This window comes from Cyanistes caeruleus, chromosome 8 (assembly GCF_971803275.1).
Source record: "Cyanistes caeruleus chromosome 8, bCyaCae1.hap1.1, whole genome shotgun sequence".
Taxonomy (NCBI): domain Eukaryota; kingdom Metazoa; phylum Chordata; class Aves; order Passeriformes; family Paridae; genus Cyanistes; species Cyanistes caeruleus.
This window is the reverse complement of record NC_141708.1, coordinates 3040101-3067330: the sequence shown is the minus strand read 5'-3', so window position 1 is coordinate 3067330 and position 27230 is coordinate 3040101. Positions and strand designations below refer to the sequence as shown.

The 27230-nt window shown below is 41.4% G+C and overlaps 2 protein-coding genes across 9 annotated transcripts in view; one reads left to right on the top strand and one right to left on the bottom strand.

Moving 5' to 3' along the window:
• The window catches only part of TEX36 (testis expressed 36), an 8342-nt gene extending 2435 nt beyond the window's left edge, over positions 1 to 5907 (bottom strand). The window contains exons 1-5 of one of the 5 annotated variants that reach the window (XM_086900275.1): positions 5584 to 5777; positions 5375 to 5464; positions 4147 to 4368; positions 3136 to 3267; positions 1002 to 1082 (exon numbers count right to left, since the gene is read on the bottom strand). In XM_086900275.1, the coding sequence (XP_086756401.1) occupies positions 1002 to 1082; positions 3136 to 3267; positions 4147 to 4188 (255 nt within the window). In that variant the 5' untranslated portion in view covers positions 4189 to 4368; positions 5375 to 5464; positions 5584 to 5777. Of the gene's footprint in view, positions 1 to 1001; positions 1083 to 3135; positions 3268 to 4146; positions 4369 to 5124; positions 5181 to 5242; positions 5335 to 5374; positions 5465 to 5583; positions 5778 to 5823 lie in introns of those variants that run through there. The other 4 variants (XM_086900276.1, XM_023930022.2, XM_086900274.1 and 1 more) reach the window with 4 other exon arrangements.
• Positions 5668 to 27230, top strand: EDRF1 (erythroid differentiation regulatory factor 1). Of its 4 annotated transcripts, none has more exons than XM_023930019.2 (25): positions 5683 to 5940; positions 7241 to 7449; positions 8807 to 8873; positions 10034 to 10159; positions 10638 to 10762; positions 11105 to 11264; positions 12481 to 12582; positions 12851 to 12972; positions 13657 to 13768; positions 14453 to 14600; positions 14672 to 14780; positions 15086 to 15197; positions 16103 to 16363; positions 16697 to 16768; positions 16883 to 17033; positions 18853 to 19041; positions 20041 to 20241; positions 20604 to 20822; positions 21857 to 22080; positions 22461 to 22619; positions 23050 to 23199; positions 23423 to 23576; positions 23858 to 23973; positions 24550 to 24713; positions 26426 to 27230. In XM_023930019.2, exons 1-25 carry the CDS (start codon positions 5875 to 5877, stop codon positions 26592 to 26594), a joined length of 3687 nt encoding a protein of 1228 aa, XP_023785787.1. In that variant the 5' UTR covers positions 5683 to 5874; the 3' UTR covers positions 26595 to 27230. The 4 variants fall into 4 exon arrangements, with proteins under 4 accessions (XP_086756387.1, XP_023785787.1, XP_023785788.1 ...); XM_023930020.2 differs by having other exon boundaries at positions 5686 to 5940; positions 7337 to 7449; XM_086900261.1 differs by lacking the exon at positions 12481 to 12582 and having other exon boundaries at positions 5668 to 5940; positions 7337 to 7449.

The following is a 27230-nucleotide window of genomic DNA, read 5'->3' as shown; positions in this document are numbered from 1 at the left end:
CTGCTACATTAATCTTCAGAGGCACCCAAAGAAATAGGTTAATAATTCTAGGTTTGGACTGCAATAAAGAAACTGAGACAGACCATGAAATCTGAATCTTCAATGCTATCCCTTGTGTGTCCAAACACAGAGAGACAGAGCCCGATTTTCACACTCCACAGCTCTCAGGAAATTTAGCTGGAATTATGGTTGATCAGTATCTCTAAAGCGATGAGACACTGCCCAAAGTGCACAGAAATTGAGGTTATTCAGTGGATAATGAATTCCAAAAAGTCTAGGCCTGACAGAGCCCGAAGTCAGACAAACTCCCTATATCACAATTCACTGCTTCCTCCTTTACTCATTATCCCATGTACTGCAGTATTTCTTTTGCTGCCCAGAATAATATCAACAATCTAAGGGGAATGGAAGAACATGAAACGCAGAGAAAAGCCCAAAAAAATTTAAATTCTAGTCAAAGTTGTGGCTTCTACAATATACATTTAAACAGGGGTATTGTAAAGAGATGAGGGTAGGAAGAGAATACATTCTTGAGATATATTGTAGGTATCCTATGGATTTTGGTTAAATTAATGATAAATATGAGTCTGAACAAAATATTTGGGGCTGCAAATTACAAGTGGCTGAGATCTCTACAAAAATTCATTGCAAGGCAAGTAACTTAGAGCAGACTAATAGGACATTTAACTGGTTACAAAACCAAAGCAGACATATTAGAAAATGCTTGTCAGAGGCCCAAATCATGGCTTTTTTCTTCCCTTTGAATTGTGCCATTCTCAATGACTGTGTGTGCTGCTGCACATCTATGATAGTCCCAGAGATGTCCCAGCCCTATACTAATAAAAAGTGTATTTTTCTTTGCTATCTACATTTTTCTCTTCTCACAAGTTTTAGCATCTATTTTTTCTTTTTCTGCAAGGGACAGAAAAGATGCTCTGTTTAATCTCTGGCACACCAATAGATCTGAAGTTGCTTGATTTGTCTCAGTGCTGCGTACTTACCAAGTCAAAATACTCAGCTGCATTGCATATGTCATGTCTGTTGTCATGAGAAGAGAACGGGAAATTGTTGTTTCCTGCTTCCTGAAAGAAATTATAGCAAAAACCCATGAATTTTCATAAATTCTGTTTGGAGTCTATTAGTCTTCCTTTTTATATTGTGAGATTACAGCTGCCTTTGTTTTAGCACAGAAGTCACATTCCTATGTTAAATATCCACCTGCACATGATTTTATAGGGGTAATGTGGACTTTTAATTTTTTTTAATAAAATAATCAGGAGGATTTGCTGAATATATACATGATTAATATAAAAGTGTGAAATTTCAAATAAGAAATGATACATTCTGTCTGCAAAGCAGCAAAATGGTAGATATGTGTCAGGATTGCCTTGCTTGATTTAGTAGTAGGCCTAAAGCTAATTAAAATAAACTACAAAAGGGACCTCAAAACTGAATTAGTCTGTGATTTATGAACTGAATGTCATGGACACTGCTTGTTGCAGGGGAAGTGGAAGAGGTATTAATTGCTTAACTAATTTATAATCTCATTCTTTAATATGATGTTCATTCAGTCTCTAAATGAAATCAGAGTTTCAGAAGAAAAAGGACAAGTGCAAAAAGAGCTATTTTAGAAATAATGAACATATCTGACTTTTTAAATGTTTGTTATATATCAGTGCAATATCCCAACCGTGATATTCCCCTCCAAACAAAAGAACAAGTTTTAATGTAATGCAGTCTAAAAGAAGTGTTTCAAGAGGAGGAGAACCTGAATGAGTTCTAAAGATCAACGTAACTGGAGGCCTGATCCAGCAAGAAGATTCACCAGACACAAAATGTGCCAGCACAGGGTCAGCGGCATGGTCACATCTCAGACTATGTGATTTACTAGGCAGATTCTCTTCCTTTTGTTAGGTGTATTCACAAGTTCACTTGTCTCATACTGATTCACCCAGACTGTAATTCTGTGGATAAGCAAATTCAACAAATACATTCTCATATGTGTGTTTAAAAAGAATCACCTCCTGAGTGTGTAAATTTCCTACTAGAATATCTTACTGCAATTAAATGCCAATTTCAGATTTCAGGAATAGTATTTATTACCACTGCCTAAACAAACTTTCTCCAATTGTCCCATTTTAGCCTTTAGTGCATCTTCGTGCTCTCACCACTGGTCTCAGATTAATTCTCAATTTAAGACAGGCAAGAATTTCCCTAATTCTATATAAAAGTGGAGGGCTGGTAAAAACAAGACATGCAACTTCAGGTGAAGTCACACTGGTGTTGATAAAAGGTCCCTCTACCCTGGTTCTGCTTTTCAGGCAGTGGCTAAGGCCAGATGTTCCACTGAAAAATAGATGTAATATTAATATTAACACAGTGTACACTCATGTTACAGTATAATCTCCTTTTCAGTAGCTCCAAGCTTCCCTTTTAAATATTCCTTCCAAGCCCTTCATTTCTGCCCTTCACTACAGCAAAACCTGTGAAATGACCCCACTGTAATTGCTGTGCTTATAGAAAATGGAAATAGAAAATGTTCTGTGTACAAAATGGGTGGGTAAAGCAAAGCTCAGTATAATGATCGAAAAAGGACATGAAAAGGTGCTTATAACACTACAACATTTTAAATACTTGTGATTTTAAAAAATACTGTATTTCCTTTAATCCTACAATTTTTCAGGAATCTTATTTTTAATCAAGCCTCACAAATTTTTGAAATAAGGAGCTCCTAACTTTTTAATGAATAAAAAGAACATTCCTTTGTGTAAATATACTGAATTGCCGACATTCATTGCCAAACAGCTGATCAAATTTCCATGAAACCTTCTTACAGGGCTTTACACACAGGCTGTGGGCTGATTGATCATAATGTATTCGGTGTCTCAATAATGAAAGAGAAAATCAGCAGTAATACAGCACGACTTTGAGCAACTAAAATTATAAGTGAGTAACAGGGAAATATGTTTCCTCCGCAGCACAGGCAGCAATCACTCCATCCCCTGAGGCACAAAGTCTGCCAGCCCGCTGTGACTGCTCCGCTAACGACCCTGAGTGCTGCTCTTACTCACAGCTTAGCGAGTGACAACTTGCAAAAGAGCTCCGAAAAGCGGCTGTGTTGCCACAGGAACTCACCTGCACTCGAGCTCTGTATTCCAGCGGCATTCTATGCTCCTTGCCCTGGGCAGCTGCCGAGTTCAGGACATGTCTTAGTGAAGCGCTTGTTGTTGATTCCAGCTCGCCCTGCTCCCCTCCAACATGAACAAACTAGAAAATAATGAAGATTATGACCCTTTAAAATAAAAGCCAACAAAAAAACCCCAAACAACTAAAACAAACAAACAAAAAAAAAAAACAGCGCCCCCCCCCCCTCCCCCCCGAATAAATCTGATCAGAAATGTGGGCAAAATGGTATTTTCCCATTTATTTTTTATTACTTGGATTGCAGCAGCACCTAGTGGCGTCTGGAAAAATGAGGCGCCTACCACACACACAGCACAAACCCTACCAAAAAGACCATCAAACGTAGATAAAAAAACGAGACAAGAATTTCAGGAATTTTCAAGACAAGAATGTCCAGGACCTTCCTGAAAATTGTTTATACAGCAATAACCACCAAGGAAAACAACGGCCTTCCTCCCCTTTCTCCAGTGCTATTCCTACTGTTGTACAAGTTTGAAAGTACAATTCTTTTGGCAACAGCTCAACTAAACATCAAACCAAAGTTCAGAGAGTGAGGAACAGCCTGTGCCAGGAATGTCACAGTGCCCTGAGATGCCAAGATGTCCCAGCCCAGTGTTTCTGATGGGATCACAGTATTCTTCTGGAGGCGAGAACTAAGGTGAACCTTGGCTGGAGTTCTCCAGAAGAGAAGGAAAATCAACCAGGGCTAACTATCAAACAAGAGATCTCCAGCATTGCTGGAAAACTGGAAAAAAACCCAAAACCCAGCCAGGGTTACTTAGCAAGCCAGAACTTTTACACACTTCCTCTCAATACGTAGGACACTTTCTCCTCATAAACCTCAGGAATGGGAAGACTCACTTCTGGCTAACGGCCAGAGTCACCCTTAGCATGGTGCTTTTTTGAGAGTTTAAGCATGAAGAAGCCCTGTGGGGGGGCACAGGGGTCCTGCTCGGCCCTTACCCAGTCGCCAGGGCGCCGGTCAGCGGGGTGGTCCTCAGACATTGCTCGGTGTTACTGCCACCCCAGGGCACGCTGGAAGGGCCACTGCGGTTCCCTGGAGACCTGCTCGCAGAGCTGGCGGTGAGTAGAACCCTCCCCTGTGACCTCAGAGCCCTCCCCCGGTGTCTCAAGGAGATCCAGCAACCAAAAGCAACGCCGGGAAACGCTGCTCCTGCTCATGTGCTGCAGGGGAGAGGGAAATAACAGCTCGTCAAAGGATTGAATGTTAAAAACAAATCGGTTCTGCACGATCACTTCAGTGACACTTTACAGCCTGAATAGAAATGCGTGGGGAGAGCTGTGTTTGAGGAAAACCCAAAGGACGTCAGAGATAAAATTTTTAAGATGTAACTTCCTGCTCTCGTGAAAATGGCTTTATGCATACACACATCTTAATTGAACACACGCCCAATATTTACAGAAAACCTGGCTGCGCCTTAAGGATTTTTTTGCTTTTGAGTTTAAGTGCTGGCTTGGAAACATCCCAACTATTTAACTGCAGCACTCTTGGCTGCTGTATAACAAACCAAGACTTGGCCTCCTTGGCCTTGACAGACTGTAAAAACATGACACTTGTGTCCTTTTTGGCTTCAAACTAACAGAGACTAGGTTTAGATTGGATATTAGGAAGGAATTGTTCACTGTGAAGGTGGGCAGGCCCTGGCACAGGTGCCCAGAGCAGCTGTGGCTGCCCCTGGATCCCTGGCAGTGCCCAAAGCTGGGCCAGATGGGGTTTGGAGCATCCTGGGACAGGGGAAGGTGTCCCTTCCAAGGCTGGGATGGCACTGGATGATCCTTATGGTCTCTTCCAGCCCAAACCATTCTGTGATTACATATATACATATGTGTGTGTGTGTGTGTGTCTGTGTGTATTAAAATATGTATGTGGCTTTAGATAGCTATAGATATAATTTAAGAGGCAGTCAGCATACGTACTACCTGACCAGCCATGAAGTGTGCTGCCTCTCATGGTTTAGAGAATGAGGAATACTGTCTACAAGAAAAATTATAGATATTTAAAAATCCCATGGGCACTATTTAGGAATTACTTGCTTACAGAAGTTACCACAGCTTAGCTTTTGTTGAACTGTGTACAAGCAGAGGGCAGGACACTGCAATTTTCAATCCTCTCCCATGCTGAGGTACCCCATCACGAAGTTTTCGCTTGTTTCATTAAGATTCCAGTTACCCAGGAAAGCCAAACAAGCCTGGAGAAAAGGAGGCTGGGAGGGACCTTCTGCCTCAGCTGTGAATGGCCTCAAACTGTGCCAAGGGAAGTCTAGATTGGTGATTAGGGAAAAAATTATTCATGGAAAGGCCAAGAATTGGAAGGGGCTGCCCAGGGAGGCAGTGGAGCCCCATCCCTGGAGGAGTTTAAGGAACGACTGGACGTGACACTCCGTGTTTTGGTATAATTGCCAAGGTAGGGATCGGCCACAGCTGAGCCACGTATTTTTCCGCCCTCAAAGACTCACTGATCCCACTGGGCGCACCACGCCCGCCCCTCACGGAGCCGCCGCCACTCCCTCCCCTCACGGCACCGCCCTCAGAGCCCGCCCTTCCCGCGCCTTCTCGAAAAGTCTCGCGAGAGGCGGCGGTTCCCGGCCGGACGCCCCCGGGAAGCGGCTCCGCTCTCACCGGCCCTTCCCGGCTCCATTCCCAGCTCCGTTCCCGGACCATTCCCGGGTTATGGAGGAGCCCTGCGGCGCGAGCGCCGCTGCCCCGCTGAGGGGAGACGCCGAGGAGCCCAAGCAGGTGAGCGGCGCTGAGGGGGGGCCGTGGTAGGTGAGGTAGCGGGGCTGAGGCGGGGGGGGTCGAGCCGTGGCTACAGACACAGCCCCCAGTGGAGTTTTAATTGAAGCGGTGTTTTTGATCCTCTTTCCGGTTTGTCAGGGCCGGAGTGCGGTAGGGAACGCGCTAATTATGATTAAGCGTTAATTGCGAGCAGTGTTGGTGTTGTTATGCCTAAGTACATTGCATTTACGTAAGTGGTGTCCTGTGGAGCTGTTTTTCCCTCGACATGTGTTAGTTCAAAGCTCCTCACACACGGGTGACAGCTGCGTGTTTTGCTGTGTTTGAAAAGAAATAGGCAGACACGAGGCTTATTTAATTTATGATTATTTGCTAAGGCAGAAGCGTGTTTAGCTTTAATGTTGGTGGTAATGTTGGTGTTAGTGAGCACTTGATGCTAATAAACACCTACTTTGACAAACTTCAGTGGGAGACATGTGTTTATTTTAGCCTTTCTGGGTGATTTTGTGTTGTGTGGGCAGCTGACCTTGGAGGCACTTCATTCTCATACCCCAGTGTGCCCAGGTGGACAGGAAGGCCACTGTCCTTCTTGGATCAGCCACATCCTTGGATCCTGCTTGGATCAGCTGCAGTGTGGCCACAGGAGTGGGGCAGTGGCTGTCCCTCTGTGCTGGGAGCTGCTGAGATCCAGCCTCAAATCCTGGCATTGGCTCTGGGGCTAGTATGTCAAGAAAGACATTGAGGGGCTGGAGAACTCCTGAGGGAGCTGGAAAGGGGCTTAGCCTGGAGAAAAGGAGACTCAGGAGGAATTTCTGGCTCTGCAGTGGGGGTCAGGCTCTGCTCCCAGGGAACAGGGACAGGAGGAGAGGGAATGGCCTTAGGCTGGACCAGGGGAGGCTCAGGTTGGGCATCAGGAAGAATTCCTTCATGGAAAAGGTTGTCAAGTTAAGACAACCCACTGTCCTAGGCAGTAGTGGAGTCCCCATCCACGAAGATGTCCAAGGAAAGACTACATGTTTTCCTCAGTGCTCTGGTCTGGGTGACTGTGTGGTGATCCATCACAGATTTGAGCTGATAATCTTTTCCACCCTAAATGATTCTGTGATAATTCCTAAAGTGAAGTTTATGCTTGACAGGAGTTGGAATTGTGATAACTGGAAAACTGTATGTGCTGGGGAAAGGTAAAAGAATATAAGATGGGGTTTTGCTCACATGGTGTTAAAAATAAGTTATCACAGAGCAAGCTTGATAGATTTATTTGCCAACACTTAGAAGGCTAATTTAAATTCTCTGTGGAAAGCAGGGGTCGGTGCTGTTCCTTGGAGGCAATGAGGTGAAGAGCAGTGCTGTGGTGAAATACTCCTCAGCCCCTCCTCAAGCAGCCTTTGCTCGTCTGCAGGAGAAAACAGACCTGAAGCTGCCTCCTGCCAACTGGTTACGGGAAAGTGCCAAGCTGGGACCAGCAGGGACAACCATTCTGGGCAACAGCAAAAAAAGTAAACCCTTCTCAAGGTAAATAACAGCAGCCCCTGTTGTTTTCCAGGCCTTCCATAATAATTCTGATTGTGAGCTTGGATTCTATATAATTTAAAGTAGAAAGTACAGGTTTTGCCATAGCAACTACATACTGCTTTGTCTTAACCATTCTCCCTCTAGTTTTTCATCTTGTTGCTTCTATGCTCTGATTTTTCTCCTTTATAAGTGATTGATGATGTTGATTATTACTTGAGTGTATGTTGACACCTTACCTCAGACAGTCAAACTGACTTTTTGTTCTTCCCTGGTTGGCCCAGATCAAACTGGACTGGTTCAGCCAGCCCTTCTGCCTTTGATAGCAGGTGAAAACGGAACATGTGGTTCCCCTTGAAAAACAATTTATAGCTCTTCTGGATCTTTAGAAACTGGACCTGACCAATGGCAAATGAAATTTTATATCAGGATTTGTATTTCCATGGCACTGTTGGTGAGATGGGGGGCACACCCAAGAAACAGTGTTACCTTTCTCTGTGAATGTTTGCTAAATTGTTGAATGAGTTCAGTTCAGAGTGTTCATAAGCAGGAGGCTCAAATCCTGTGCTGAACAAGCACATTCACACCAAGTCAGCCAGTCAGTGAAATTTAACAGTTTGTTCAAGGTCTGTGTTTACATCCTCTTCATCTCTTTTAGGAGCTGTACTTTTTGGAGCAGAGTAACATTTTTTTCAAGGCTTTGTGAATTTTTCATATTTATTTTAGATACTGTGTTTGTCAAATAGAGGCTGACAGTTCAGTCTCTTTCTCTAGTGTCAGTATTAAAAGGCTGATAACGAGAGTATAACTTGCATATCATGTATGCTTTAGATTTTAGGAGTGTCCGGATTTGTTTTAAAGAATGATCTGTACATTGAAATATTCCAACTTAAGTACCTTGTAATTTCCTTAACGAGGGTGGAGGAAGAGACAAGGTGTCTGTTACAACATGTAGGGCAGTTCTGGAAAATGTGAATGAGAGGTAAAATTCAATTACAGCTACTAAAATCAAAGTCTTTAATATGCTTAATGCGTTAAAGAGAAACTCCTTGAAGATCTCTTCTTATATTCAGTGTTAAAAAGAATCCTTCATTTTCTCCTATTTTCCTTGATTTCAACAAAACTTATAGTGTTTTAGAATGTCCTGAAATTAGATCTAAGCCCTTTCAAAGATGTATTTGAAAAACTTGCAGAATATAAAGATGAAATCACTTTGTTACTTTTAGGTCTCACTACACTTGGTGATGTTTAGCTGGATTGTTTTTTTTTAATGAAACCTTTCAAAGATTTAATAGATATAAAAGCCAGTCTGTAATGTCACACTGGAACTGTCTTAACTTGTAATATTTTTTTAAAATAGCTTTGGGATGGCCTATGACTTCATTGACTCAGTTGGAAATGATGTGGATGTCGTATCTGATTCAGAGGTATGGATACATCTTAAATTCTCTCATTCAAAACCTTACATTGCATGAACTTTTATTTTAAGATACTGTGATGGCTCCTGGCATCTTTGTGTCCTTTGGGGAAAATGAGAATTCCCTTAATGAATCACAGATCACCAAGTAAGGGAGTTGTGATCACTGAATAAGAAATGTAGAGAGAAAGTCACATTTCCTCTGGAGTTCTATAAATGATCTGCAGCGGAAGTATGCAGTTTAGTGAATGTAGCACATCAGTCTTGCAAGGTAGTGTTCTTGTGTGTTTGAAATCAGTTATTTTGATGCAAACTGTTACTCTCAAGATGTTTTTTTTTTTTCTATTCTTATTTAGAAGGGAGAGCTCCCCTCCAGCTTCTCCTTTCCTTTAATTTTTGTCAACTCTTTTAGTGCTGGTAATATCTGTGGAATTCAGATGAGGCTACTCAGAGGAGGAAGCACACTCATGTTGATATTTTTCAGATTTGCATTCAGACTTAGATCTCTGTCTGGATTGCTTTGGACACCTGACAAAGAATTTGTATTCCTGCTGTGAAAATAAAGGTTTACAATCCAAATCATCCACTTGCATATTTTTGTCATTTTTGTTGGTACCTGGTCATGGTGATCCAATCAGAGAATGTGTTTTAAGCCATGTGTGTTGTTTCTATTGATGCCTTGGTCTCTTTATCACTGTCATTTGTGTTCTCTGCCCTCAGCAAATATATTTCCTTGTGGAATGTTTTTAAAATCCCTGGCACTGTCAGGTTTTATTTGACCATGTGTGCTGGGGTAGAATTAATTTTCTTCCCAGTGGCTGGTAAGGGACTGTGTTGGGATTGTCCTGAGCACAGGTTGATAATACAGAGATGTTCTCATTGTTACTGAGCAGGGATAACACAGAGCCAAGGCATTTCCTGCTTTCCATGCTGGCAGGGGGGTGGGAGTGCATGGAAAACTGGGAAGAGACACAGCCAGGACAAGTGACCCTGACTGACCAAAGGGGGCTGGGGGGAAAAAGGAAGAGGGGATGTTTGGAGTGATGGAATTAAGACTTGGAGTCTCCCTAAGTCACTGTTGCACATGATGGGGCCTTACTTTCTTGAGAACTGTCTTCTAGTGCAGCATAATTACATTGGATATTCTCTCTTTTCATTTTCTTTTGCAAGAACATCAAAAAACTCCTGAAGATCCCTTACAGCAAGTCCCACGTGAGCATGGCAGTGCACAGAATTGGGAGGACACTCCTGCTGGATGAGCTGGATATCCAGGAACTCTTCATGAGATCGTCTCAGGTGAACCACTTGGTTTTTGATAACTGTGGCATGTGGGCAAAATGCATTATTTCAGGGACAGAGTAGCAAGAAAATGTCTGAAAATCCCTAAAAATCCTATGTGGGTACCAAAGGTGTTCTGTTCTACAGCAATTTACCCACTACATTGATGTCCTGTGTTTATGGTAGTGTAGGGTTAATATTCTATCTCATTTTTGTGTAATTCAGTATTGCTATACCATTTGATTGATTTTTATAAGCAATATGTATTTCTTACTATGTATCCTCTTGCATATCTGCTTTTCTAATTAAGTCAAATTTTCAGTAAAACCATAACTTTCCTAGAAGCTATATTTGCAATAAATGACCAATTCAGGACTCCAGCTCTGAAGTTATTTTCTGGGTTTCTTCTTGTGGTTGAGTATTTGAGTATATAAGGCACTTGTTTTATTTTGCAGATGTTTCTTGACATTATTCTCATATTTCTTCTGTTGCCTAGACAGGGGACTGGACGTGGCTGAAAGAGTTTTATCAAAGGCTGATTGATCAGAAGTGGCAAAGAAAAAAGAAGAGTAAAGAACATTGGTACCAGAAGGCAATACTTTCTAAATTTTTGTATTACAGGTAACCTTTTGCCTGCATGAAACTTGAATTCTGCACCATTTTTACTTGGTTTTTCGTCTTAGAGTAAATGTTAAAATTCCATTGTGGTCTGTCTTATTTACTGCTTTCTTCTTATACAGAAGGAATTGAGGGGTGAGGTCAGGAAATAACATGAAATGTTTTCACAGAAATAGAAGTATTTTACTTTAAAATTGAAATACGAAAGAATAAAATAAACAGCATGATTTAATTAACTGCATATCAGCCAAGTAATTTGTTGGCAAGGGTGCATCAAACATAACAACTCTAAAAATGGATCTGTTTGCATCTTGTCAGCTAAACTTGTAAATGTTCCCTTGTTAGCATTAATGGAGATGGAGCTGCTCAGCCTGTTCCTTCCACTTCCAAGCAGCACCAGGAGGGTCCTGTTGCAGGTGAGAGTGATGAAGCAGGAAGGGCCTCCTGGCCAGCTCCTTTTGAAATGCCTTCCTCGCTATCGGAAGATCCAGGTGCCTCTAACCAGGTTGGTGTGGAGAATGTTTTACATGGCACCACAGTGTTTGTAGAGCCACAGATGTGGAAGGGTTCTCAGAAGTGCTGCTGCAGCTCCCTTTGCTGAAAGAGCCGAGCTAAGGCATGAGGAGAACTTGGCAGGTGGTGCAGTTCCAGATTTGCCAGTGGTTCAGAGCTCCAAATTTCACATACTTGTTCTGTCACTGTAATGTTAAATTGCTGTTTATCCCAGCATCTTTGAGAAACAAAGCCTTTGGTAAGAGTAGTCATTGGTGCCTTTATCTAAAAGTAGGAAAATCCTGATAATCAGAAGGTGCATTTGTGAGCTTAAAGTTCTGGCCTTCTTTTTTTCAATCTGCTATTGAAACCCATCTTCTGGTGGTCCTGAATTTATTAGGTGAAGAGGAAAATCAAAATTTCTCAAAAGGGAAAACAGTTAAACTACTTAAATATACTTGCATGAGATTACACAAGTGAAAGGGGAGATGTTTACAGCAGTTATGCAACAAACTATGATTAGTATCAGGCCCTAATTCAGTGTTTCTATTCTGGCTAAACTTATTTATGAAAACTGTTAATTCCTGTGGTTTTTGTGACTAATATTAAACAGGAATTAATTAAATTTTGGAGAGGTAGAAAGATCTGCTGTCTTCAGTCTGCATTAATATAATAATGATGCTGCAATTGTGTTTGCACAATATTACCAACTGATCTGCCAAATTTAGGGAGTTTCTAACCTACATTGGCCATAAAATTGTAACTGCATGTGTTGTGTGGAGAAATACTTCAGTGCTTGAAAGCTTTTAGAAAAATTACTCTTCTACCCTCTTGAGAAAGCATTGCTCAATTCAGCAGACTGTTTGTCTGTTGTGCATTTGCACAGTGCCATTTTCTTCAGTTCATAAATAAATCAGCAGGATAGAGGTTTTGCTTCTGGACACTGATAATCTGGTGTTGACCCTGGGTTAACAAGGAGCTCCTGTAAATACTTCCTGGTTTCTTCCCAGAGCCTCTGAGAATATTACAAAATACAACATTTTGGCACTAACTATCGAAAAGAAGCATTCTAGTCCCTGCCTAGAGGCTTTTTGCAGTTTAATGCAGATATATTTAAAGATGTTGGAAGTAAAGGTTTTTCCCTTACATGCTTTTGTTGTTCGTATCTTTTTAAGTGGCTGACTTGATCTCAGCAGCAGAATCACTCCTTATCCTTGTGCTCTCCACAGGGAAATGTGCCTCTTGAACCCTCATATCTAGTGGGGCACGTGGCCTCAGCCCCCAGAGAACAAAACCTGACTCCTTTGTTCAATGACGGGGAGAACAGTCAGGTATGCTTTATGTGAGAGCTGAACCCCCAGGTTAAACCAACGCCTCCAAACTGGGCCTAAGCTGGAACCAAGGGCAAACCTCAGTCCCTGTAGAAGTAGCTTTTGTGGCATCTGCAATTTTAAGTTCCCGTGAATGCATCGGGTTCGTCACGTGCTGGCTTTTATTTGCTGCTTTGGCTTCTTGCTGTCTCATAATTCCACAGAATGTCATGGAGAACAGGTGTTATACCACTGATTTACAGGCCAGTTCTGTTTTCTCTTAATGAAGGGACTTAAAAATGACTTTGTTCGTAATATCCTCTGGACCTTTGAAGATATCCACATGTTGGTGGGATCAAATATGCCAATATTTGGAGGTGGGAGATACCCTGCTGTGAGCCTGCGTCTCAGGTGAGCTTAGAAGTTCATAGATATTATTTATACCAGCCTTGTCTGATTTGGTACTCTGCTTCCTAGTCAGCTATCTGCATTTTTTGCTATTATTATAAAAGACAGCAGTAATATTTCTCCTGCCGGGAGTCTGAATTTTGTTAGCTGCTTGTTTGGGCATAAGTACTTAAAATGTTACTGAACAGTGAGACAGAACTATTCCAGTCCCAATTTAATGTCAGTCCCTTCATTGCCACTCTTCTAGTTCCTGCCTCTACATAGGCAGAGGAGGAGCAAAAACTTGAAGATGATTTGGTGTATTTGTCATCTCTTTAAGACACATTTAGGAATTAACAGTACCTTGCTCTGCAATGAATTTTGGAAGGTCTTGGAGAAGGCTTGTGCTATAATTAGTTGCAGCTAACTTCTGAAGTACTTATTATTTTGGTAATAATGTGACATCTGAAGCCTGTTAAATGTGGGCAAAAACTCCAAACTGCTGATGGAATGTGAGCATATTCCACTGGAGAGATCAGCACATCTGTTTTGCTATAACTTGGTCATTAATATAACAATTCACAAATAATTGTTTTAGTGTTCATCCTCTCTCAGGTGACTTAAACCCAAATCCCATTAGTAAACATCCCTAATAATTCCTGAAGGGTAAACAAAGATTTAAACAACACTAGAAATATTTTGTTTTAGGGATAACAACAAGCCAATAAATGTGCTAACAGGGATTGACTATTGGTTGGACAACTTAATATGCAACGTGCCAGAGCTTGTGATGTGCTTTCATGTCAATGGAATTGTTCAGGTAAGTCTGATTCTTTACATTATGCCTTAAACTAATAATTCATTCTTCATATTCTAAAATTGCTTCAGTTATAACAGATCCTTCACACTGTTCTGAGCAAAGATGACAAAAATCCTGTGTTGCAGAATTGGAAGCATCTTAGACAGCTTGCAGCAGTCATCTAAAAATAGTGTGTTCTTTCTTCCCCTTCCTTTCATGCATGCAAGATTCCTTCTTCCCTTGATGTTTGAGTGAAGGCAAGAATATAAAATGTAACAGCAGAAATCAGTTTCTTATATCTTGAAATCTTCAGTGTTCCCTTGCCAAGACAGATGCAAGCTTTTGAGTGTTTTTTATGCTGTTTTACTGTAGACTGGCTGTGGTTTTGTTCTACCTGGTAGCCTGGAGTTGTTTCCTAAGCTGACTAGGTTTCATTGAAATAACAGATGTTGTACCTTCTTCCCCTTATTTATCCTCATCTTTTGTTCTCCATTCACCATGTTTGTGACAGAAATGGATCCTTCTTAAAGCTTTGACTGAATAGTGTAGTCAAGATGTGCTTGCTTGAAGTAAAGCATAGAAATTGACTCAATTTATCATAATAACAGGTTTTGTTTCTTTAAGCTGTTGATAGAGACACTGATATATTAATTTTGGTGTCACAAAGCCCTCCTAAGCTTGAGTTTTAATTTCTGTTCTTTACAGAAATATGAAATGATCAAAACCGAAGATATTCCCAATTTGGAAAACTCTAATTTTTCTACCAAAGTGATAAAAGATATTGCTCAAAATATCTTATCATTTCTGAAATCAAATTGCACCAAAGAAGGACACACCTATTGGCTGTTTAAAGGTAAGGTTTAGATCACTTTGAAAGGATTGATGTTAATGTGATGTTGATTAATGAAAGATTTTTCTTTTCAGCAAGTGGGAGTGACATAGTAAAGCTCTATGACCTCACCACACTTTGTGAAGAGACTGAAGACAAATACCAAAACCCTTTTACAATGCCAGTGGCAATTCTGCTGTACAAGTGAGTTTTTATCATTTTTGTTGCAATACTTAATTCTTGCTGCAGTTCTATTCAGAACACAGACTGAAAATCATGATCAAATAACAATCATACACAAACTTGCTAAATCTTAGTCCCACTAGATCAAAACAGACTTTCCTTTTCACCATTTCTCCATGTAAACTTCTTTGCTGATAAAGTCTTGTAGACTCATCATGAAGTTTAGAAGATCTACAGTTGTAGAATATTGTTTAAAGCTTCTTTTTTTTTTTCTAGTACAAAGAAATTATGCAGGGATTTCACTGTTTTGTTCAACTTTCTCTTAGAGTTGCTTGCAATATGATGCTGAAGAAAAACCAGAACAAGAAGCACTATGGCACGATCAGAACATTGCTCCTGAATTGTCTGAAGTTGTTGGACAATGGCAGACATCCTCAAGTAAGAATTCAATGTTTTCTTGCACTTTTGTGTAAATATAACAGATGCTGTAATCATAATAAACCTGGTAATAAAGTGTCCTACTTCTTCCTTCCAAAGGAGAGAATTTAGATTTATAAACAAACTTAAAAATTTTATTTTTAAGGAATCCCCATGCTATTTTTTTAATTAGTATTTTTTGCTGCCACTCATTGAAACACAAGTCTTCTGTCCTGCATTGCATTCACTCTGCTGTTCTTGCTGCCAGAGAGCCCTTTGGGAGCAGGTCCTGGATAAAAGGTGTAAAATGTGAATATATGAACGTTTTTACTCTGAAAGTGGCAGATAACTAGGACAAGCCAATGAGAGAAGTTGTAGTCTCCATCCTTTCAGATACCCAAAGCCCAGCTGGACAGTTCTGAGCAACCTGACTTGATAAGTGGGTTGGGCTGGAGAGTCTCTAAATGATTTAAGCTGTTTTCAACTGAAAACAAATCCCCAAAAATGTGATGTGAAAAATCTGAATCGTATTTAGAATGGATTACAAGAGGAGACGTGGCACACATTAAACTAATAAGAATGTGGATTCTTTCTAGAGTTGTGAAAGGTTTTCAAAATTCCACATGGAATCTCTTCAATTTATTTTTTTTTTTGCTTGCATGAGATCCTTGTGTTGTTTCCTGTGATCTGCAAGCTGTTACAATAGGCAATACTTGTTCTCTACCAGTTGGTTTTTATTCTCTTCTAAACTTCATCAGCTTGGATCCTTTTCCCTTCCAGGGAATTTGCTCAGGCTGTATTTACAGGTTATCAAACGCCTCTTTGCATATCCTCTGTCTTCCTTATCCTAAGATAATTAATATTCTTGCCTCTCAAAAGAAAAATTTAACTTGAGAATGAATCATTTTTTTCTCTTCTTTGCAAAGATTATTGCTTCAGCAAACTACATGTTATCAGAGCTTTTTCAGCTGGATGAACCTAAAAAAGAAGACAGCGCAGACTTCCCTATAAATGGAAATTCTGATGAAAGTTACAGTGAGGAAGAGGAAGAGATGCCAGACAGTGATGAAAATGGTTCTTACAGCAACAGTTCTGATCCCCCAGATGACAATAAAGCAGTGGCAATAATCAAATCTGTTGGGGAGTTGTCAGTACCAGAAAAGTACAAGTCTGTGCATCGAATACGTGTAAGTGATGCTGTGGGAGTATTTAAGGGTGAGGGTTAACTCTTAAGGTTTTTCCTGAATACTTGAGTCCATGGGACAAAAGTGGGTAGTGGAATTCAGTTCCCTGGTAGTTTTGCCTTCAGGTTAACTGAAGTGGACAAAGAAACACTTCATAAGCTGCTCATAAAATCTGAGCTGTTTGAATTTTATGGTAGAACAGGCTCCGTGGTTTTTTTTCCTTACTATATTCCACTTTGTCTTGATGTTACCTCTCATTTGCATCTTCTGGCCAGTCATTTTTATATTTCCTGTGTTGACCATTTTTCTCTTCCTCCCGTTCATGTCCCACTGAAGCCCAGCTGTGCATTCCCTGTCTGCCATGGCACAGAGGAGCGCTGCAGGCTGGTGCTCAACCACGTACTGGAGGTGAGTTCACTGCCAGCTTCCTGAGAATGCTTCACCTCCCACCCAGTTCTTCATCTGCTCTGTGTTTACTAAATATTGCTCTCAAGGTGAATGAAACGATTTCTCCCTTTGCAGGGTTTGAAGTCTGTTGACAGCAGTGTCAAAAAAGAGGGTGACCTTCCTGCAGCTGACCCCAGCACTCCAATCCCACTGAAATATGAGGATGAATCCACCAGTGGTGGTCCTGAGTCTCTGGAAAAACAGATGGCCTTATTTCTAGACAAAAGTAAGTTGTATTGTTGTGCAAATAAGACCTTTCCAGTGCCAACACAAACTTCTGCTGCTTTATTTTGATTGTCAAGCCAGTGTGTTTAAATCACTAATTACACCATTGCCTAAGGAAAAGTGCACTGAAGATTAGAGAACAGTCTGTTCCTTTTTAAATATGAAAGGAGAAGCTCATTTGAGATTTTTGCATAGCAAAGAATCTTTTATTAGCCAACACATGATTTTACTGGACCCTATTTAGATGTGGCTTTCAGATGACTTCCATAAGGGCTTGGTATTTTGAGGTTTGGTATGTGGAGCACCGTAAGTTTTGTGGGTTGTTTTAAAAATAGGCTTAATTTCTTTGTGTGTGTGTGCGTGTGTGACCTGGATATTTTCTGGAAGAATTTATCCCTTCTGTTCCTACATTAGGTTTGGTGCTTGAATTGCAGAAAAAATGTTAACAAGGATTCTGTTTTCTTTCTTGTGCCTCTACAGTTGTGAAAGGAAGCAGCAAATAAAAGATGTTTTGTTTGCTTAAATGCTCAAACTCCAGAAGTTTCAGACTACAGTCACTCTATTTTATTTTGTTCTGGAGTGATATAAAAAGTTCCAGGGAAGACTTTTGTTTGAAAGTAGTAGAGTTCTCTGCAGGGCAAGGAGCCCTGTAAGCATAGCCCAGCAAAAAATTTGTCTTGCCTACTTTGGCAGTTCTTTATTCTTTCCTTTCTCCTCCCTTCTCCCTTTGAAAAATCTCTGAATAAGAAGTCAGATGAGTTTTGAGTTATTCACACTCACAGATTCCTGGATCTGTTCTTGAGTCCATCCCTGAATATCAGCAGTGCTATTTGCTCACTTCTGTTTTCCAGTCCATGATTTTGTTTTCTGTGATGTGAATTGCATATTTTCTTTGCCACATGTACACATTTACATACATATGGAAAAGATAAGTGCTCTAAATCCTGGAATTTTGAACTTTAAGAGAACTAGTTGTGAATAGTGTATGGATACAGGGTGTGTGCAGTGTGTGTGTCCTTAGCTGGGTGGGGTGTTACTGTTTTAGATTTGGCTTTGTCCTAATAGAACTTACGGTGCTTAAGAATTTATTTTATTTATTTATTACATATTTACATACTGTTGTAAGATTGTGGGTTTACAAATCAGGCCTTGCAGGTCCAACTTAAGCAAGAGACTCATTTCTGTATGCAAATACTGTCAGGGCAAAATTCTGTCCCTTAGCAGGGACAGGCCTTAAATCAGGAACAGTGAGCTGTTCTTTCTGGGTCCATAACCACTACAGCATTAAATAAAAGCTTCATAACCTTATGCAGAGGACATTTTGAAATGACTGTGAGAAAGTGCTTGGTTTTCCCTGTGGGAAGGACCTGGTTATCCAGGTTCTTGTGTGCTGGAGGCTAAACCCACACATGGAAGCTTTCTCACTGAGCCTATTCATGCAGAAACTGAGCATTTATCTCAAGGATTTGGTGGAGAAGATGACAAATTCTGCCTATGGCTTCCTTGGTGTTTTCTATTGCTCCCTGAGGGAGTAGTGTTGGTCTCTGCTCCTGTGTTTCACAAGCTGTTTGAGGTCAGAGAGGTCACCTGCACTGTCACTGTCCCACTGGCTTCCAGCATCCTGCTGCCAGGTGCAGTGCATGGAAAAGTGCCACATGTTGGGTCTGTTTTGCAGATGATAATGGAGTGGCAGATGAGCTGGCAGAGCTCTGCCTGTGCAGGGCTGTAATCGGGCAATTCCCGTCCTGCAGATGGAGTCGTGTCCAACCTCTGGCACATAAGAGGGGAGATTCACTGATGAGGTTCTGTTCCCCTTACAGTGGGCTCCTTCCAGAAGGGGAAGCATTCCAGTCAGTCAGGAATGATTCCTGGATCGTGGCAGTATAAAATGAAACTCCAGCTCATCCTGAAATCATCCAGAGCTTATTATGTCCTATCTGATGCTGCTATGATCCTGCAGAAGTACGGGCGAGCACTGCGATACATCAAGCTGGCCTTGCAGTGCCATGGTGAGTTCCTTGAATGGATTTGTCACCTGTGCCACTCTCAGGAGATACCTGTCACCACATCATATACTGCTGTGCATGATATTTCGGTGTCCAGCTCAGTATTCAGGGTAGAAGTCTGTAGTGAGGATAACTTCTGTTACTGATCAATAGAAAGACCATCCTATTTTGACAGGTTGGGAACTTGAGGGCACATTTGGAGCTCCAAAGCAGTTGAATTTGGGAGAGTCTGCCCTGGTGCCAAGGCAAAGACTTGGAACGCAATTCTGAGTTCCAAGTGATGCTGCTGCAAGCTGGTGTTTTTCCCCTGGTTCCCATGTTATTTAAATATATCCTTGACTCTGAGAAATACTAAACCTCTTCAGCAGCTGAATTGGTTACTCCTCTAAAACAGAATACATCTTGAAGTATTACTGAGGAAAAAGAAAAAAGCAAAATCAAGCTCTTTAGACTAATACTTCCATAATGAGAGTAACTAACTGGGAAATGCCAGTAACTAGGTGCTAAAGTGTTGCTATTTCCTTACCATAAAGAAAGCTCCTGTTTTAGAGCAGGAGGATGTTTATAAAGCAAACCCACTTGATCTTAGCACAAATCATCAACAGACCTCTCAACAACTCACAGCACTCTGCAGCTTTCAGTCTTTTATAGACTTTAAACTCTACCTTTTGGAAATTAAGTTTTCAGGCTGTATCTCCCTTGAGTTAATCTGCAGAAAGTTTCCCCTTGGTCAAATCTGAGGTTAGCATTTGTAATTACTACAGTGACTGCTCAGCGTGGACAGCACAGGGGCTCTTTTAAACCATCAGCTACGTAAAGCAACTATAAAATGGCTTTAAAATAGATTATTTCTTCTGAGGTTAACATGTTGTCACACTTACTCTCTGTATGCAGACAGATAACATGAAACCAAATTATCTTGTCAGTCTGTGTCAAGCCTTTTCATGTGTAATTCTTCTCTTTTCCCCTCCCTCATCCATATTTTGGGTTTTTTTCCACTAGATACCTACTGCTGTCTGTGTGGCAGCATGCTGCCCGAGGTGCTGATGTTCCTGTGTCAGTGCTTAACCCTTTGTGGAGATATCCAGTTAATGCTGGCTCAGAATGCTAACAACAGAGCAGCTTACCTCGAAGAATATAATTACCAGACTAAAGAAGATCAGGAGATATTACACAGCCTTCACAGAGAATCCAGGTGCCAAGGTATGATCCTGACGCAGAAGTGCCAGACTTTGGATACATGACAGACATGAGTAATTCCATTGGGCTTCCTCAGAACCATGCACTAGGAGAACTTCTGGCAGAGGGGTTATTGCACTTCGCTTCTGTTTTTTCTTTCTTTCTGTTTTCCTTCAGAGGAGGCTCATCCTGCCTGTCATACAGAAGGGATTGTCAAGGTATTGTATGACATGGCCTGAAGCTGTGAAACAACTAAAGGCAATAACTGTTCCAGTAATAAATAAAACCTACCTGACATGAGTCCTGTACTTTCTCTGGGCGTTTTTCTCTAGACTTAAATTAGAGAAATACTGTTTGACACAAGGGCTTTGCATTTTGTTTTCCAGTGTTTGCCTGGGCTACAGATTTATCCACAGACTTGGAATACCAGCTTTCTGTCAGCTGTAAATGCTATGAAGCAGCTTATGAAATCCTACTCTTCAGTAACTTAAAAAGCCAAAACCCAGAGCAGCACATCCAGGTGCTCAAGAGGATGGGCAATATCAGGAATGAGATTGGAGTGTTCTACATGAACCAGGCAGCTGCAGTGCAGACTGAGAGAGTGGGCAAGTATCCTTTTCCCATTCCTGACCATTTCATGGAGCTATAGCAGTGATCAAGTTCACTAATTGTATGAAAAAATCTATTTCTGATTATAAAGAGGACATAGAGGACATAAATGACTTCGTAGTTTTTTTTAATGTCCACTGTGATAATTTGTTTACAGTAGATCCCTGTGGCTTGTACACTGTAGTTAATTGAGCCTAAACTGAATGATGGAATATATAGTTTGGAGAAATTCCTTCAAAATGTGTAGAATGCTTTCAAAAATCTATCAGGGAAACTTCAAACTCTGTTGTGAAAGAGACAGAATATTGCATTCTTGATGGTTTAGCCCAGCATGAACAAGCAGCAGCTTGAAACATAAGAATCCTTCTGGTTTATTTTTGGTGGGCTTTTTGAGAAAAAGCTTTTTAGGGTGAAGTGTCCAATGGAGTTTTGTTTTTGAAAACAAACCAAATATTGTCTAGGAGTAAGATTTCTCTTAAGTAGAGCAAGTGAGGTGCTGGTAGTTCAGTGTAAACAGGGTAAACATTTCCCAAATGCCAGCTGTTTCCTGTAACCTTTACCCAAAGTATTAGTTGATGAATTTTGGCTTGGACTTTCCAATTCTCTGATTTATGATCATCTCCTGATTTTTTGCAGAGGTTACTTAGTTGAAATTAAAGCTTAAAATAGTGAATTTTAGCTGTCTGTAAAAGTCACATTTTATTTGCGTCATACTGAGAATTTATAGAAGTAACTGCAATCTCCTGAATTATTACTGTGGAAGCAATCTGGTGCATCCTGTTAACTTCCTCGTGTTCTGTGTGTCCTGTCATTGGAATTCTTTTGGAAGTATAGTAAGTGTAATAGTGCACTTCAGGTATTAAACCCTCAGCCACATGGAGATCTTAGGAGTGTTTTCTGTGAATTGGGTCTTCAGAATCATTTTACCACCCTTAAATTCTAAGAGATGGTTTATAAGAGAGACAAAATGGAAGGGTTTGTTCAGGATTTGTGAGGAATTTGAGTCTCTAAGCCTTGTGCTTCATCCTAGTGAGTAAAAACGTCTCGACAACAGAGCAGCAGCTCTGGAAGAAAAGTTTCTCCTGCTTTGAAGAAGGAATTCAGAATTTTGAGTCCATTGATGATGCAACCAATGCTGCCCTTCTGCTGTGCAACACGGGGAGGCTGATGAGGATCTGTGCCCAGGCCCACTGTGCAGCTGAAGGGGACTTCAAAAGGGAGTTTTCCCCAGAAGAGGCCCTTTATTACAATAAGGTAACACCTCCCTGGTTTAAGCAGGGCCCAGACCCAAAATGTTTTTTACTGTCAGGTATTTGTGAACACTTTGGTAAATATGTTTACATTTGGGTGGAATAATCTGGGATAGCTCTCCTGCTTCTGTGCTATCCTAATCCTTGCTGTGTGGGCTTTGGTGGTGATGTTGAGCTTTGATTGCTGTGACATTCAGATGCTGATATTTAACATAGTACAGTACCACACACAAGGGAGAAGAATTGCATGGTCAGAATTAAAGTGATTATCAAATGGGAAATACTGAAGAAGGCTCAGGGAGATATTTTGAGTAAAGGGAAATTGATTTCTGGTTGCTAGAAATGCAGGCAGTAACTATGTGTGCATGATTTTGTCATTTGTAGGCTATTGACTACTACCTGAAGGCACTGAGGTCTCTGGGGAAGAGGGATGTGCATCCAGCTGTTTGGGATTCTGTGAACTGGGAGCTGTCTACGACATATTTCACCATGGCAACTCTGCAGCAGGATTATGCTCCCTTATCCAGAAAGGCTCAGGAACAGGTAACAGAGGGCATTCATTGTGTGTGGAAATATGCATTGTTGGCATCCTGGAAAACTGAACAGCGAGCAAAATTGCTATTGGAATTGTAGAATCCATACAGTGGCTTGGGTTGGAAAATATCTTAAAGCCCATCTTTGTTACAGCCCTGCCATGGCCAGGGACACCTTGCCCTGTCCCAGGCTGCTCCAAGCCCCAGTGTCCAGCCTGGCCTTGGGCACTGCCAGGGATCCAGGGGCAGCCCCAGCTGCTCTGGGCACCTGTGCCAGGGCCTGCCCACCCTGCCAGGAACAATTCCTGCCCAATGTCTACTCTAAATCTCCCTTCCTTCAGCTTAAGGCTGTTTCCCCTTTGTCCTACACTACATGCCCTTGAGAAAAACCCTTCTTCAGGGATTTTTTTTCTTCAAATTTGTGCTTATTTATGTTGCAGATAGAGAAAGAAGTCAGCGAAGCCATGATGAAGTCCTTGAAGTACTGTGATGTTGATACAGTGTCTGAACGACAGCCCCTGTGCCAGTACCGAGCTGCCACCATCCACCACAGGCTGGCTTCCATGTATCACAGCTGCCTCAGGAACCAGGTATTGCTCCAGACTCTTGGATTTTTGAAATTCCATCCTTAACATGTTCAGTATGTGTGGAGCTGCTATTTATCCTTCTACCTGTAGCTGAGAGATATTTATTTCAATTACTTAACCAAATAAATGAGTGCTGTTTCCTAACCCTCTCCACGCAAACCTTTCCAATGGTTCCTCTGAGCATCCAGAGAGGGGGGATTTACTGTGTGCCCTCCTGTGAGTGCAGGTTGGTGATGAACACCTGAGGAAGCAGCACCGTGTCCTTGCTGATCTCCACTACAGCAAAGCAGTGCGACTCTTCCAGCTCCTGAAGGATGCACCCTGTGAGTTCCTGCGTGTGCAGCTGGAGAGAGTGGCCTTTGCAGAGTTCCAAATGGCCAGTAAGTGTAGCTCTGGCTTTAAACAGCTTTCCAAGCCACCACTACCTACTTAGTTTCATTTTTAGATAACTAAATTTATATGAGAGCAGGAGCAATCTGCTGCTCAGAATAGAATAGAATTTTTCTCAAGAGAGGAGATGAGGCACTTTTATCTTGCTGGTTTTCAGCTTAGTAGGGCAGTATGTGCTTTCTTCCTGATTCTTGAAGTCTGGATGGAAGAAAAAAAATAGTCTGTAACATAAGCATTTTGTCCTTCATTTTTATGTTTTTTTTTTTTTTAGGTCAGAACAGCAGTGCTGGGAAATTAAAGACTCTGTCTGGGGCCCTTGATATAATGACTAAAACCAAGGGTGCATTTCAGCTCATCAGGAAGGAACTTGTGGCAGAAACTGAACAGGTAAAGGAACTTCAGGTGGTGTGATACCTGCTCCCTTCTGGCTTGTGCCTTCACAAAAGAATGGTCATTTAGTAGTTAAATTATTCCTTGGTTAATTTTCCATAGAGCCAGTGGCTTAAAGAGTGTGGACAGAGTTAGATGTATTGTAGTTCTCACTTATGGTGGAAGTGGATAAGAAAAATTCCTCTAGAACATAATCCAGAGATGGATTAAAACATTTTTGTACAGATGTGGACTGCCTGTGTGTGTGAATGGGCTGCTTCTCATGCAACTCTGCTGTCCCTTAGAAGTCTTCTCTAAGAACTTCAGAATCTGTGTCTATAGTTCTTTCTCTTTGGTAGATTTAATATTTAAACATTCAAACATGCAGGGCTGTCTGTAGCCAGTGTGAATTATGTTCCTGATGCCTCAGTCATCAAGAATTACTTGCAGGATGTGCTGATGTGTGTGTCCCTTGCTGGCAGTTTGGATAACATATGTAAAAGTCAGCTCACCTGCAAGAGGGTGTTTTAAATCACTCCCTGTATTTCCAAAGTGGAATTCAGTCAAATTGTTTGGGTTGTTTCTCTCCTGTAGATCAGTGAGGATAAAAGTCCTGCTGAGAGCGTGTCAGTGAACGATTCCTCTGCAGGCCTTAACAAAGAGGAAGTCTTGAAACTGCTTGGGATTTTTGAGTCCAGGATGTCTTTCCTTCTCCTCCAATCCATTAAATTGTTAACTTCAAGCAAAAAAAAGGTTGGGTAAGTTGAAGCTTGATGTCCTTTATCCTGACTGACATGGGATTGGTGTGTGACAGAGCAGAGTTCCTGGGGGAGAAGCTGCTGGATGCTGCTGATCTCTTGATGCATCTTGCTGATCAAATGTCAGTGGAGTTTGGCAAGCAGAACACTTGAGAAGAAATTCAGGCATATCAGTAATGCTGCAAAGAGAGGGATGGATATGGGGGAGATGTGCATTGGTCCCAGAGAATTTACAAATTCCTAATGGAGTCTTCTGTCCTGCTGCTGGGATTCAGGAGAAACCTGACTTCTTTTTGTGCTGGCTTTGAAGAGATGTTGAGATTTGGTGGGACAGCAAATTCCTTCCCCCACTCCTTCTGTTGCTTTGATCTGAATATATGTGGTGTTTCTTTTGGGTCCCAGAAAATACCTTTTCCTCCCTCAGTAGCAAGTGTGTGATTGCAGGAGCTGTTCCTAATGTTACATAAAGTGAAGTTCTGAAAATGTGGCATTAGTTTTAGAGGATTCTTTAAGGCTTGGAAGTTGGGTTAATAATTTTGGGGATTGAAGTACTTGCTTGATGGGAGAGCTGTTTTGCTAAAAGTAAACTGTGAAATGAGTTCATTGTGCCCAGGAAGTTGTCTGCTGATAGTGTAGGACTGGTAAATAAAAAATGTGAGAACACAAGCCTGGGTGTGTTTTCAGCTGCTTTTCAGGCGGTCTTAGGAGCTTTCACCTCCTAAAAAAGAGCTTCCACAAGGTGGCAATCTGAATATGTGAAACAGGATTTTTACAGGCAGAATAACTTTGTTACCAAGCAGATATCACAGCTAACTGAGTAAATGAGTTTAGTTCTGTTGTCTCATAACATGAACAGCTCCTCATTTTTTGTTTTGGAGGGTTTTTACCCCCACATTTACCTTGACATCATCTTGAGGTTTTGCATTGAAGATTCCACACAGGGGACCTGTTACAGTTTGAGTGCTGTGAAATGGGACTCTTAAACCTGCTCAACTCCTTGAAACTTTGAGGCCAAGCTTGAAACTACCTTTGATTTAACCTTTCTTGTGCCTTCTGTACATCCTGTGTGCATTTCCTCCCTTCTGCTCTGTAGAGGAGAAGTTCTGCATTCTGCTTTAGTAATGGGGTGAAAAGGGAGGAAATTGGAGCTCAAATGCTGCTTCAGGGTCTCAGGTGCACTTTGGCAAAAACCAGGAGAACATGTAGGAAAATTAGTGTTGCCAAACTTGCATCCTGGCAGTGAAAATGGATGACATCAGTTTTACTTTCCCAAAGTGGAATCATGAGCAGAACAGAACTTGGCTGTGCAAATCAGAGGGGAAAAGCAATTGAAAGTAATACTTTGTTCTGGGAATAGTTGTAACTTATCCCAGAAATACTTTGCATTTCAGTGGCTTTTTATTGACTACCTGTTCTGTTTAATAAATGAACCTGATTCCCGCCAAGTGCATGATGAATTTAATTTGCTCCAGCATTTCTCAGTCATTCCTGAAGCACTTGCAATTAACCTGACTGCTGCTTGTACATTTTATGTTTATATTTTATGTTCCTGCCTGCAGTATAAACAGAATGCTCTGACTGCAGTGCAAGGCATGGTGGGGGCTGAGCATATTCCCAGGGATACTCATCAGCATTATTTAATAACGCTCTTGACAATTTGCAGAACGAGAATTGGTCAGGTTAAGAGTTGGGATTCTCTGCTCTCTTTGTAGGGGCAGCAATGAGGAAGAAGCAGCTCTAAAAACAAACAAGCAGGTTTATTCCCTGCTGCTTCGTGCCACTGCCAACAAGGGAATGTCGCTGCTGGAGCGCACGGAGCTGATGCTGAGTTTGCTGGAGCAGCTGGCTCCGAGGAGCGAAGGCAGCCCTGGGATGCAGTGAGGGCAGCACTGCAGAGCTGCAGCACCAGTGCCTTGCTGGGAGCACTGGGGGTGTTCCCATGGGATGTTTGTGTTCATTGAGGGTGAGTTCTCACCGCTGTTGTTCCATTGGAACCTGGGAAAGCACAGGGATTCCTTTTTATCCCCACAAAGCTCTCCTTGTTCAGCTCTCAGCGTTTCTTTGTTTGAAATGCCAGCTTGGAGTTCTGGAGATAAAAATGAAACTTTTGCACCATGGAGAAATTCCTGATTTTTCTGTTGCAGTGAAGTTCATGTTTTGCATAAAGATGTAACCTCACAGCTGCTCTGGTTTGGTATTTAATGAAATGTGTTTTGTAAGCAGAGCTGCACTGGAACACTTCCACTCCTAAAGGCAGCCCAAGGTACACCAGGAGATTTCTGTGGAATATGTGGATGCACTTCTTAATCCCAGGGAGGATCCTGCACAAAAACCTGTGCCTTTCTAGCTTTGATGTGACTCTTGCAGTTTATCAGCCATCTCTGGGATTTTGTTTTGAAAAGTGAATGGTTTCAGCCGTGTTGGAATCGATCAAGAATAGTATTATCTTTTTCAAACTTGAAACTGTGAATAAACAAGAGGATATTTTTAAATAAAAATTTATTTATTAAATATAAA

What these genes read in the sequence shown, in the direction of transcription:
- EDRF1 (XM_023930019.2), top strand. Translation starts at nt 5,875, where the DNA reads ATGGAGGAGCCCTGCGGCGCGAGCGCCGCTGCCCCGCTGAGGGGAGAC. An exon ending in AGTCTGTGCATCGAATACGT is followed by an intron (nt 16,364 to 16,696) that starts GTAAGTGATGCT and finishes GTCCCACTGAAG; the next exon opens with CCCAGCTGTGCATTCCCTGT. An exon ending in TGCAGAGTTCCAAATGGCCA is followed by an intron (nt 23,577 to 23,857) that starts GTAAGTGTAGCT and finishes TTTTTTTTTTAG; the next exon opens with GTCAGAACAGCAGTGCTGGG.